Raw genomic sequence first — 13,595 nt, 5'->3', positions numbered from 1 at the left:
AAAATAGGAACATCGTTCGATTATCTCGTGCTATCCTAGAAAATTGCGTCAAACATGGCTGTCTCGTTTACTGCCAGGCTTCACCTACCATAATCCCATAAAATACCATAAAACCTACCATAATCTCCACGATACGATTGTTTTCATCTACTATTAAACAATGTATATTTGAATTCAAGGGAAATTCGCCTTTTACCAGGATCCTGGTAAAGGTGAATGTTTTTTTTTCTCTGTATAAATTTCGCACAATTGTAAAATGCGGGTGATTCCGTAAACATATCACCGTAGCTAGTCCCGATGTACTCATATTCTTCTTGTCTATCGAGAACCCATTTTTTCTCACCTAGGGTTATTTACACCTAATACCTCTCTTGAAAAATTATTCAGCAATGCTAATATAGAGAGGGCATATTAAATGAGAATAAAAAAACAACAGGTGATGGAAATATTTTCATCCCTTTTAAATACTACTCTAAATTAAGAAAACAATTACTTGGCAACGAATTTCACATTAAAAGAATAATGGCGTGCAATTTAATTCCAACTATCTCTCCTCTGCTGCAGGTATGCAGTGCAAACGCAGGCTTCAAAGGGAATTAAGGGAGTGTAGGGCTCTCTACTGCAATATCTGCGACGTGGAAAGCTCGGGAAAACAAGGGGATGAGAGGCGGTTCAGAAGCAAATGTAAACTAGGGCAAGCCGAGAAAAATACCCGAGACTTTTAATACAGCTTCCGTACTCTCTATACCTAATGCACGATACGCATCATAAATCTGCAGTTAAAAAGATTAACCAACATCAAACAGTGAACCATAATAAAATAGGGTTGTGTGACTGATTTCCTTAAACTTTTAATGTAAAAATTAATTAAATAAATGAATTTATATTTGCAGGCCTAGGTAGCGGCAGGGTAAAGTCCTCGCCTGTAAAACAAGAGGTCACGGTTTCGCGTCCCGCCTGGGTAGATTAGAGGGCATGACTGTTCTTCCGTGTGTAATTGTTAGCTTGTTAAAAAAAACTAAATTATAAAGGCTAATGTGACCTGTTTTCTGTGGTATGCGAATAAATAACTACTATAGAAAGGTGATGTTAAAAAAATTAGTATTATCCCTACGCCCTGAACACCATGATGTGAGCTTTCAATCTGCCATCTACAGAAATCATCTTGGAATGATATTTGGTGACCGTCTCCGTAAAACATTCATTGTATGGATGCGCACTATAATCTATAAACATTACCTAATTAACAAAATCATGTCAACAGAAGATACACATATAGCTTAAGCATCATTTATCTGAAATCAATTGTATTTCTTGTAGCCTTTCAGTATACAGTGCCTTGCAATATACAAAATATTAATTATCCTTGTCATCGCGCTCGTTTTTTAAACCAAAATATAATCACGAAAAGCCGTTTAAATTATGTAGCCAAGACCTCAAAGTATAAATAACGCGAACCAATGGAGAAAATGATAACGTGACTAACGTACTCACGACTTCATCGTATTGGGCTGCTTCAAGAATTAATAAATTGTTTACTTGAATATATAAAGAAAAGTAGGAAAAATAAACGAATGAACTATAAACCATGCCACTACATCCGCAAAAATAGGAATATCGTTCTATTATCTTGTGCAATCTTAGAAAAGTGCGCCAAGGATGGCTATTTGGTTTACCACCAGGTTAATTGTACCATAATTTCCACGATAAGATTGCTTCAGCTACTATTACACCATTATAAATTGAAATGCAATAAAATTTCACTCATAGTAATTGTAATGTCAAAATTCGGTGGAAAACCCGATTAGCCTTCCATGAAAGAATATTGTAGAGAACCCGGGAGTGTGATGTCTAAAGTAAAGAAACAGAGCAAGTGACATTACGCGGCACAAGTCAGCGATAATGTAAACAGCAGATACGTTGCCAGATATTTTTTTCAAATTCGAATGATATTATCCGTTTCCAAGGGAACAGCAAAATATAGTTTTAGCAAAAATGCAGTCGGAATTGGAAAACAAACTCCTTAGAAGGAGAATTTATACTAAAATAGGCCCTTGTGGTAATAAAAAATGAATACAACGACGCTCATGATTACATAAATGAAATTTAAAACTTATCTTTCAAATGACTTACGTGATGAAAGACCTCAGATTCTCGCGGCGCGCCGTATCAAATGCACAAAGGTTTCCCGGGTTTTCCATCGGGTAAGCTATACTAAGCTTCATGCACCATCGGGTAAGTGGTACCTCCATACCACTTCCTCTTCATCCTCCGGGGATCTTCTGAATAATTCTCTCGGCCGCATTCTATTTCTCATTCAGAAGAACCTCGGAGGACGAAGAGGAAGTCGCTCTTCGAAACGTCACTACGCGTCGGGAGACATGGAGGCTTACCCGGCGTAAAACCCGAGAGACCTTTCTGCAGACTAATGTGACTTTGCAATGCAGAATAATCAACAAAGCCCTACCGGAGGTAACCCGCACACCACCCAAAATATTTTGGCTTTGAATGCCGCCAGTTCCAATTATGCCTTTTTGAAGTCTAATTTGAATTTTTTCAATGCATTTTTAAAACTTAATCCTTTAGTTAATACCATAATGACCCTTAGGAAGGAAATTTTTCCCATTGTGAAACCTAAAAAGGTCACGTAAGACTAAGGGCTGGTGCATCTGGAGAAGTTGATGATCAAAGGAAGGAGCCAAAAACAAAATGGAGCAGACATTCAACATGCAACTGGTAGGACATAGGACGGGAAAAATAGAGTGGGAATCCAAGGGGTCGGAAACATTTAATAATCTTCCTCCTCTCGCATTTCAAACTGCTCACCTCGGCCGCTTCCAGCTCTGCCCCACGCTCCACTTGGGTCCCAGTGCCATCCTCCACCTCCGGCCTCGACACTGCCGCCTCCGTCGGCCCCGCCGCGGCGGCTACCCGTGACGTCACCGTCGTGCATGACGTAATAATCCAACCTCGGCGCGCTAAATTCGAACCGTGTCCAAGAGACTACTGGAGTCGCTAACGTTTTCCTACTGACTTTTTCCGGCACACACTACCTATTTTAGGAGTTTTGCACATAAAGCACAGCAATAACGATGAGTGATACACGTATTCACAGTAGGTCTTAAATTTTGCACTTTAAGCAGTCTGGAAGAAAAGATCTTGGCATATACCAACGACTCAAAAGTTTTTCCGTCTTAAAAACTCACTAATTGGTCTTTATGGAACAGCTTGAGAGTCCTATATTTATCAGTTCAAATATATCCCTCAGAGACGACGATAAAACAAGCACACTGCTATCCCTAAGGGGAATCAAAATAAATGGAACCTCAGTATATTATCTCTGATAACACCTTAAGACGAAACGTGAGGCATTGAAATACCTTGATTTTTCACTTTCATCCACCTTGAAGGCCCAGGGAAGACTTATTGCAGAGAAAACCAATAAAATCACAACGGCACAAAGTATTCGAAGGTGATATTAAAACATACATCAATACATAACGTATAAATATTTGTACACACTCACGCACACTATTTCCTATCAAGGAATCTTGGAGTATCTAAAAACCGATGTATGATCGTCTCATAAAATCTGCGTAAACGAGATTTTCTGCGTCACAGAATTATCTTTTCGAATTTTGAGATAAAAAATCACATTAAAATTTCATCAAATGCAACTTGACTCGAAAAGAATAATCGAGGATCACAAAATGTTTTTTTCTCCACGAAGTTATTCAGTCAAAAGGTGCCAGTTTGCATGACAAGGGCTAAAAATGAAGAAGTACCTTTAATACATTTAGCTTCGTGGGAGTTTTCTCCTCTTCAAGCACAGCTCTATCCCTTATGAATGTGATCAAGTTCCCAATTTGGCCGTTGCCAGGGAAGGCCAAGGTTGAATTACACCCTGGGTGAAAGGGATGGACGTTGCTATGCAATAATGAACTTGGTTTAATTACAGGTTTGGCGAGGAGGAAGTTTCGGACAGCCTGGCTCGTGGCGGAGACTCCGAAAAATCTCCAGCGGAGGATGCAATCATAAATCGGAATCGGAAGGATCACTATCTGATTTACGACACAACATTTTATGATACATGAGGAACACACCTATTACGAGATTTTTATCAACACACGACCAAAAAAAACAACCAAAGCTGCACTACTACACACAAAACACCAAATGCCCCAAAGTCGAGAAGAATCACTTATGGAATTTGACGGGAGATTTTTCCAAACCTCAACACAATTGGAAAAAAAGATGGGAAAATCTGTTTCCCCACTGCAGTCATTTTGGATTATTTCATCAGTAAAAAACGAAAATAATACGAGGCTTCTGTCGCTAAATTATCTTGTCTCAGAATCACCGCATCACGCTATATTACGATGAAGACGGAATGTATGCTGAACAATTAACTACGTAATTTAAAAATAATAACCCTCTTTTTTGTGCATTCTCCGAAAATTTCCTATTACGGAAAAAAATTACGGTAGAAAAATCAACAGAAAACGATTATACCCGCAGGTTTGATTAATCTAGACACTAAATTACCTGAAATTACAGTTTACGACCAGTAACTTATATGGAAAACAAAGGAATGATACACTCCTTCACATTGATTTGGCAGATAGTAGCTGCTGACGCCTAATTATCGAATTATTGTTAATTACTATTTCTTTAGCGGAGTATAAAAAAATGAAGAGCTTCACAGTTGGGTGCAACCCCTTGTCCTGTCTATATGCAGAATTTATTTTCACCAAACTTTGAGGACTATTTTTACCATAGGATTGCAACTTCATTCACAAGTCCGATATGAATAGAAAGTGAAATTTGAAAAAGTATCTGAATTGATTCAATTACACTTCAATCAACCAGCAATAGTATGGCAACAATGCGGTCACATGTTAAAGATGGTTACAGTTGAAAGTATATTTCTGAATAAAGTTATCATTAATGCTTCGTTCGAATTGAACTTCGAATGGCTCGTTCGAATTCGTTAATTGAACGAAACGCTACTTTCCAGTTTGAGGAGTAGGTAATAGTGGCTATAACACAGCTTTGGGAAATATTATCTTATGTTGAAATACTCAATCGACAGGAATATTATTAAAGACGAATTCTGATTATGATTTAGCGACGTTGGTGTAGTATACTTCAAGTTGAAACCTCTTTATGCCTCAGCACTGATTCCTCTATAATTATCAGTGATCAGCACAGGACGCTGGGAATGTGAGCTATATATTGTTGAAAGACGTGTGCGCTAAGCTACAAGACCGGTTTTGCGTGCGTCCTTGCTGTAGGAAGCGCGTGAACTTCCGACAACTGATCCAACTTCCGCCAAGTTCACGCGAGCGGGCGTTCGAAAATCCACCACAGTTCGCTCACCACGTACGTGATTAAAAACAATTTTTTTTTCGAAAACCACCCGACGCACTTTTAATTTTCCTCTATTTTTTATTCCGCACAGCCTTCCCTCATTCACATTCCCTCATTCTGCCGACATTTCGTGCGGAAAGAACAACAGGGAATGAGGGATGAGGGGGATAGGAATGTAAAGAGAATGAACACCCACGGTATGGCGTGGTTGCTCCGGGAAACTACCAAAACGGCAAACGGACGCTAACATCCACACGCATATACATATATTTTTTTACCTCCCCCTTTAAATACATTGGAAATGCCACGCCGCACTCCGACAGTCAATTGTCTGCTTCACCCCCGAGAGAGAGAGAGAGAGAAAAAAAAACCTCACCACCTTCCGTTGCTCACTTTCTCGCTAACGAAACCTCAGACAACATCTATTTTCCCCAAGCCAAGTTATTTTTTTCTACCAGTTTGTTTTCCTTTATTCGATCCTTACATATACGTCCATGGAATTCTCTTTTGGTTCATTTACAGCGACCTTTTTTTTTTTTTTGCCACCACCGACCGTTCGACTTTATTTCAACCCTCTCGCCTGGAGCACGCCTCTTCGTGCAAAAAGTTTAACCCTGCTCGTTACGCAGAGTCGCATTCAATTGTCGAAGAATCGTAGATGACGGATTTCACTTGGAGAATAAAATAGGAATCACGCATTTGATTCGCACGACGGTTTTTCCATTCGCTTTGCTCAATCTCCAAGAGTTATAAATGAAGAGGACCAAGAGAATATACCTTCACGTACGAGCAAAATGGGTTACAAACACAGTCTTTAATATTCCTATAATTTCTTTTGTCAAAAAATATCACCTTCACAGATTTTTTAATGATGTTTTGAGACCCACATTCTATCCAAAATAGGTCAGTAAAAACTTCATATATCTTGTGGCGCGTATAAGAGATGTATTGACGACCTATACTATGGTTACCAGATGATGTTGAATGAAAGAATTCAGTGAAACTCTTCTCAAACCAATGAATACCCTAAGTTTCTCATACGAAATTTTTCAAATTAAAGTTTAATCTACCATCCATTGGAAAAAGATTCTAGGAAAATGGATGAATTCTACCGTCAACGAGGATAATATTAGATATCTTATCCAATTTATTGAGAATAAGTGAATTAAAAAAACTCAGTAAAGTTCACTCAACACAAACTTGGATCTTTTGACGCTTTCCAAGGATGATATTTCCCGAGAATTTATCTCGCACGCAAATGGCAATAGATCTTGAATACTTCACATTCAATAATGCTCGAAGCAAATTCGGTGGGAATGAAAAATTCTCCAATAAACTAGCTTGGGCAAACTGCAAAATCCAGGGAGCAGCGCTCTTATAAGGGAATCCTTCTTATTAAAAAATAAAGGAATGATTCACCTTCCTGTAACCAAGCCACACAGGATCAAGTTAGCGCACAAAAGTGGATTCTGGAGCGCCGCGAATACTCTCCAGGAGTACTCCGGCAAAGGGGAATGCAATTAGACTGGAACGAAATCTCTTACAGGCGCAATTTTGAGTCCGGGAGGGTAGGTAAGCAACGCGGTAGCCTCCTCCGCAGAAGTAGTTAATATGTGGCGGAGGCTCGAAAGGTGAAGAGAGTCTGATGCAAATATAAATTGACCTGGCGAAAGACTTTCAATGTCACTCCGTTCCGAAGGTTAAAAAAAGTAAGTGTCCCAACCGACCTTCCTCGCAAACAATGGGAGCGTAACACTTGGCAACACTACCCAATCGATGTTAATTAAAGCATTCAAGGCTAAGGAGAGCTTACCTCGAGCGAGAATTGCCTAAAGGATTAATGAAAGTATCGTTCACAGACTGAAAAAGTGAATTCTATGTGCGGAAAATCACGGTAAGATCCCCATTAAACAATTCCAGTCCTAATAAAAATTCAGGACTAAGAGGTTGAATTGCTTCACTCGGTAACAACTTCTTTTCGCAATATAATGATATTTTCACAATAAGAAAACCGTTTCAAGCTACCTAAAAAACCTCGGATTGATGCTTCGAGGAGATATTTTTGACTGAAAATACGTAAATAAGTAAATTTTTAAACTCAATCACCACGGTAAAATTTTGAAAATGAAAGATTTTAACTGGGAATTTTATCTCGTTCACGTATACAGCTGTACTTTCTCGTATGCCATTTATCGACACTAATCAAACCAATTTGCCTTCACAAGTCGAGTAGGTTCTCAACTTATTTTGCTGCCACAACCTTCTGCGATCACCCAGAATCTTCTGATTTGGACTAGAGATTTTCTTAAAACCTAGATTTGATAATCTGTGAATACACTCTATCTCAAATTTCCTATCCACTCGTACACGAATTTTTAATCCCTGCCAAGAAATTCACTGCCATCAGCTTCTGCGATGGCTATTCTTCTCACTTAGTGATGAATAAGGAAGGGGATGGGATCCTCTTCGGAAAGATACCAAACTATTCCACGTCGTCTCTTCTCTTTGGTGAAAAGATTGACTCCCACTTCATGAACTCCAAACGAGAGGGTTGAGGATCCTCAAGGGAGGCGAAATGGTCCACTAAATTGGCAAGGGCACAAAGCCGACTCTCCAAAAAAGTCATTGGCCGAAAGGGTTGCCACCTCACGGGAACTGGTCGAGAGCCAAACGATGTCCGGCGCGGATATCCTGCGTCACTCTTTTTCGTCGTGGCAAAGAGAAAAGGCGAGAAAGGAAGGGTGGGGTAGCACAAAAACTTCGGAGAGTGCCTTCTCAAAGTGTCTTCTCTTGTCACGATAAAACTGACGTCATCGTTGCAAGTAAATAAATAAGGCGAGAGGGTTTTGGGATACGGATCACTCAAGTTGGGTGGAAAAAACTTTCTTTTCTTTCTTCTTTCACTTGTGACTTGAAGAGAACTTGAGCAGAGGAAATACGTTCACCTTCCTCTCGCTACATACGTCGCACAAATACGTAGACTGGCAGAAAACGTAGTGGTTTTCAGGTCATCAGAGGAACACTTCTCGTAAGGGGAGAGTTTATTTACCTTAATTTTGATTGTTGAAAAGATAACGATTTTTCTCAACCAAGGCGATTTACTCCATCGCCTTAGAAAGTGTTCACAGGGTCAATATTTCACTCACTGACCCCAATTGTTGAAAAGAGGCGAATTTTCGGTGACCTGATCGATGAATTGCGGAGTCATGAACGAGAAAACTGTGTTCAAATCCAGGTTAAGTCCATGGACACAACCGAATACACTTTCTCACGATCAGGTGTGCTTAGTTCGTGAGAAATTCATCAAAAAAATAGTTCCACTGACAGGAATATGAATTCCGTTCACATAAGTTATAATATTCTTAGTCTAAAATCAAATTATACGCTAATAATACTAGCCTCTTAGTAGATAACACTGAAGAGTTTAAGATCAGATCAGAATTAAAAATATCACCACTCAATCGAAACGTCAATGCATACTTTAAAATCTAAAACTAAAAAAACCTATTTATCTTCCGTTATTTAATATAAGTTCACACAACGCACACTTAGATGTATCGAAGAATTATATGGAAGATATTTGAGTATATATAACTGAGGGTAAAATTAAGAAGTTTGCTCGATGGACACCTTGCTAAATGTCAATGAGCACGAAACTAGGTTTTCTTCCCCTTAAATCAGTTGATTATCAATTTAAATTCTGTAAAGATCACCAATAACAATATCCTGCCGGTTGAAAGCACTTAACAGTTTCCTATACTCAGTAAGGGAAAGAGAACGTTCGAAGTTAGAACACTCGTAGGGAGAAAAATCCTGAAACTTCGTATTTCGTTACATTCCAAAGGCAGGCTGAGAGGGAATAGCGGGGATAGGATTTTGCTTCACCATTGAGTACTGAGAGGCGTTGTTTTCTGCCTTCTTTACCAACTGAGATTGTCAGCGTTAGGTACGCTGGCTGAGCATGGCTGTAAACAGAGGTGTTGGTTGAGGGGGAAGGCACCTTCCGTTACCTCACAGGTTCCCCAAGGGCGCACAAGAGGGGGTTGCAGTTGGGGGAGTGTGGTCGTATACGTTGCCAAACAAATCACTCGGTGGGATGAGGGGCGTGAAGGAGTTGGAGAAAAAATAAATGGGTTCGAAACGGGGAGAGCTTCCACGTGCGGGGAGAGGGAAACAGATGATCCACTGCTTACGGTGCCCTATCCCACGGTTAATCTCCAAGATACCGTGCGATGATGAATGAAACCTTTAAAAGACTCCTGCAGGGAAGCTTAACCATACGACCAACCCTTTTAATTAATAATTAAAAGCATACAGAGTCTCTGAAAATTATTTTCCTGAAGTTATAAGACCATCGGGGGGTGCTAAATGGGGAAGTAATCGACCAATATTAATATTAAGGTCAACGTAAATAAAATAATATCACCACCCGATAATGTTAAAAGTCTTGTAGGGATGCTTAAACCACGCGATCTATTCCTCAATGTGCACTAACAGGCATACATATTCAATAAATAAAACTACTACTGTGAAAAGACTGTCTCGGGGTATTTAACGGCTAAATATTTGACCACTTAGGTTATTAAGGCGAAAGGTTTACTAAAAAATATCGCCGCTTGGTAATACTGTAGGTAAAATTCAGGAGTATTCTCGTTGGGCACCTTGCTAAATGTCAATGGACCTGTGAAATAAGACTTTATTTCTCTCAAATCAATTAATTGCCCATAAATATTCCGATAAAATACATTCAGAATGTAAGCGAGAAGACATCAATGCCCTTAATATTCAAAATCTCACTCGCCTGAGTGGCATCTACACGAAAAAATTCGGTAATCTTTCATTAAAAATCGTCCCACCCTATATATAAATTCTGATATCCTATCATAGGATGCACAGGTTGCAAATAATTGAAGTTCGGTGTCTTTACTTTCCACAAAATCTACCTAATTGGATGAACTTGTATACTATCCAGTAACTGATAACCCTAAGATGGGTCCAGCAATCAACACGCGTTACTCAGCACGTATTCTACGAAATAATTTCGGTGGGAATTGAGAGCAGTCACGCTAAAGCTATTGCCAGTAGCTGAGCTAAACCGATTCCAGAAATTCCGATTTAGCGGGATAAGACAAGTTCCTAGAAATTCCGTCGGAGAGCTTACTTCACCAGAAAAATACGGCAATTATCACTCGATTGCTCAAAATCAGTTCAGTACCTTCTTTAAGTAGATTAATCCTGCAAAAGAGAACGTCAATGCATGCTTTAAAATGAGTCTTGTTAGAAAACTATTTGTCTTCCGGTATTTACTATAAGTTCACATAAAACACACTTATATGAATCGAAGAATTATAAGGAAGATATTTGATGTGAACTGGCAACACACGAGAAGAGATATACCTTAAGTATTCTCGTTCATGGATGCGAAAATCGAATTTCGTGGGAATTGAAACTTCTTCATGACACCAAAAAACACGATAAAATGCAATAAGTACTATCTGATTGGCACTTAACACAATCAACGTTCTTGAAACGGATAAATTAGACGCGAAAATTAGCCGCTAGAGTTATCAAGGCTGCGAAGTCGTTGAAAGACACCTTAAATGAAAGATGGGTCATGTTCGCTAGTCCTGAAGTTCTGCTTTTTCCCTCTGAGGGTGCAGAACAATAAAATGGATTGAATGGCACTGAAGTAAGCAAACTTTTGAAGACACAAAATCTGAAGAATTATTTGATCCACTTAGAAAATTGGTTAACTTCCTTCGAGGGAGCCGAAGTCTTGAATAGTATTGAATGGCACTGGCGTCAAATTTCTATCGATAATATTATCACACACAAGAAATCATTTCACTTCCTGGAGAATAAAGAAGTTCCTTTTTAGGTCACTGAAAGGGTTAAATCACACTTTAATCCTTCAGACACACCCACACAACAATCCTCGAAGAAGAAGGTGACCCAAAGAAGGATCTGGCTCCCTACACTGAATGGGTAAGATTCACACTCTAGTGACTTGCTTCGGGGTGAGCTCTAACTTCACCGCTTTGAGAGATGTGTCAATGAGGGATTGAAGGGGTTCAGAACAGAAGTCAAGGATGCTTCAAATACGTAAAGAATGCACTGGCTCCCGACACTGAATTGGTGAGAATCACACGCCTGTGACCTGCTGCGTGTAGAGCTCTACCCTCACCACACTGAGGGCTAGGTCACTGATTGACGTATTTGGTTTAAAGCAGAAGTAAGAGATGCTTCAAATACGTGAAGAATTCTCCGATATCGGAACAAAAAAAGGGAAGATCCCTTTGAAGAATTCAATCGAGTTCGATGTGAGTTCACCAATCGCGGCGTTTCTTTAACTTTCCACCGTCTCCCTAATCTAAATGGGTGAGTTTCACACTCCTGTAACTTAGTGCGGGGTGCACTCAAACAAAGCCACACTGAGTAATTTATGCGGTTCAAACGAAATGTCAAGGATGGTTCAAATATGTGAAGAATGCTTCGAAACTCTGGAGAAAAAAAACTAAAGCTCCCTTTGAACAATTCAATAAAGGAGTCCGGCGTGAGTGACTGACAGACGGCGGCGATGACCACTCTAGTTGCCCGGGAGTGACTAACAGAGGCGCTCCGACCCCTTCGACCACGGAGGTCGGACTGAGCGAGGAACGGAATGAATCATCCTATGCGTGATTTTTTTTCTGCTCGTCCCATACTCCCCCGCGCGGGATTCCGGGTGACAGAGAACAGGGGAAGGAGTGGCGAACCAACGACAGACGGGGGTGATTGAGGAATTAAACTGCCCCTAAAACGTGGGGAGAAGCCAGAAAGGGGTAGGGAAATGAGGTATAGGGTTGGTAGTAACCTATTGCACCCTTTCGTGAATGAAGACGGAGTAGTAGTGGAAAATGTATGCAATTTATCGAAGAAACTTCAGATAGGTTTCACGTGCATATGATTCATAGAATTTCAGGAGGTTTCACTCAGATCTGGGCCCTATAAGGGTTCAAATACGCTAAGGTAATGTAAATTATGTAAGACCAATTATTTTTGGAATATTTACGAGGGTACGATTCAAGAGCTTCAGATGTATTGAAGATCAGCACGTGAATACGTGCTTCTAGAATAATGTATTTATGTCGTAATAAGGATTTAGGATATTAAACTCAGATCTGGACTCAATGAGGGTTCAAATATGTCAAGATAAAATAAATTATGTGAGAACAATGTTTTTTGGAATATTTAGTGCAGTACGATTCACGAGCTTCAATTGATAGATTAGCGTTAGGTAAATTATGTAAGAACAATTTTTTTTGGGATTCTTACAGGGGTAAAATTCAAGAACTTTAATTGATACCCATATCAGCATACGAATAGTCTTGCTCATTTAGTCTTGATCACAGAGAGGATTAAAATGTTAATATTTGCAATCAACGCCAGCAATTTTTTCGGGAAAACAAAGCACGTTTGTAATTAGAGGAACTTCGTTGAACCAACAAAGAGTAAATAAGATATTTTACTAACTATAAAGATATTTTATTTAAGGGATTCAAATGGAAACTGTTTGTTCACACATTGAAAACTCAGTTTTTGGAGATCACGATTATTCAATCACTCAAATTTTAAGAGGAAGGAAGCACTCATTTGGTTTCACTTGTCCTTCTTCACACTGCGTTCATTATACAAGGATTTAAATTACTGTTACGACTAGCATTTATAAGGCCTCATTCAATTCTATAATATTGAGGATTAAGATGGCTAATAATTAGCTAAGTTTATAAATTCCGAGTTTTTAGAAGGGAAATCAGAGCGCGGTTCATTCAAAGGCTTCCTGGGAAACGAGAACGAATTTTTATGAGGCTTCACGTGATTTGATCGCTCTCTGCACTAAAATATGAATCTGAGATCAATTTTTATTTAATTTAGAGACAACTAACCCAATCAAAAATGAAAAATACTAGACCATATTTATCCCTCAGCTGAATGGCGCTAAGTGTTACGATAGAAGGTTTGACGCAGTTCCTTTGATAATGCCTGGGGAATCAATAGCCGTATCGCTAATAGATTTAAGGATCGCGTACCAGAAATACCTTGACTAATTGATAACCTCTGTAGAAGTTACACAGTTATGAGCTTCAAAATTAATGGAATGGTTCAACAAAGCAGATAATTGCTGCATAGAGGCTCGGCACTTCCACGTATTATTCACTGATATCAATTTGGACCCGGAAAATATT

General features: G+C 39.3%; 1 protein-coding gene across 4 annotated transcripts in view; it reads right to left on the bottom strand.

Annotated features, from left to right (window-relative positions):
- LOC124169727 overlaps positions 1–13,595 on the bottom strand; it is a 562,768-nt gene that overhangs the window by 185,389 nt on the left and 363,784 nt on the right. The window contains exon 1 of one of the 4 annotated variants that reach the window (XM_046548413.1): positions 2,827–5,912. The exons of the other annotated variants lie outside the window; for them this stretch is intronic. Within the exon in view, the coding sequence (XP_046404369.1) occupies positions 2,827–2,953 (127 nt within the window). The 5' untranslated portion in view covers positions 2,954–5,912. Of the gene's footprint in view, positions 1–2,826; positions 5,913–13,595 lie in introns of those variants that run through there. 4 annotated transcript variants of the gene reach the window in all.

Source organism: Ischnura elegans, chromosome 12 (genome assembly GCF_921293095.1).
Source record: "Ischnura elegans chromosome 12, ioIscEleg1.1, whole genome shotgun sequence".
NCBI lineage: Eukaryota > Metazoa > Arthropoda > Insecta > Odonata > Coenagrionidae > Ischnura > Ischnura elegans.
Note: the sequence above shows the minus strand (reverse complement) of the source record. Positions and strands in the feature narration are given on the sequence as shown.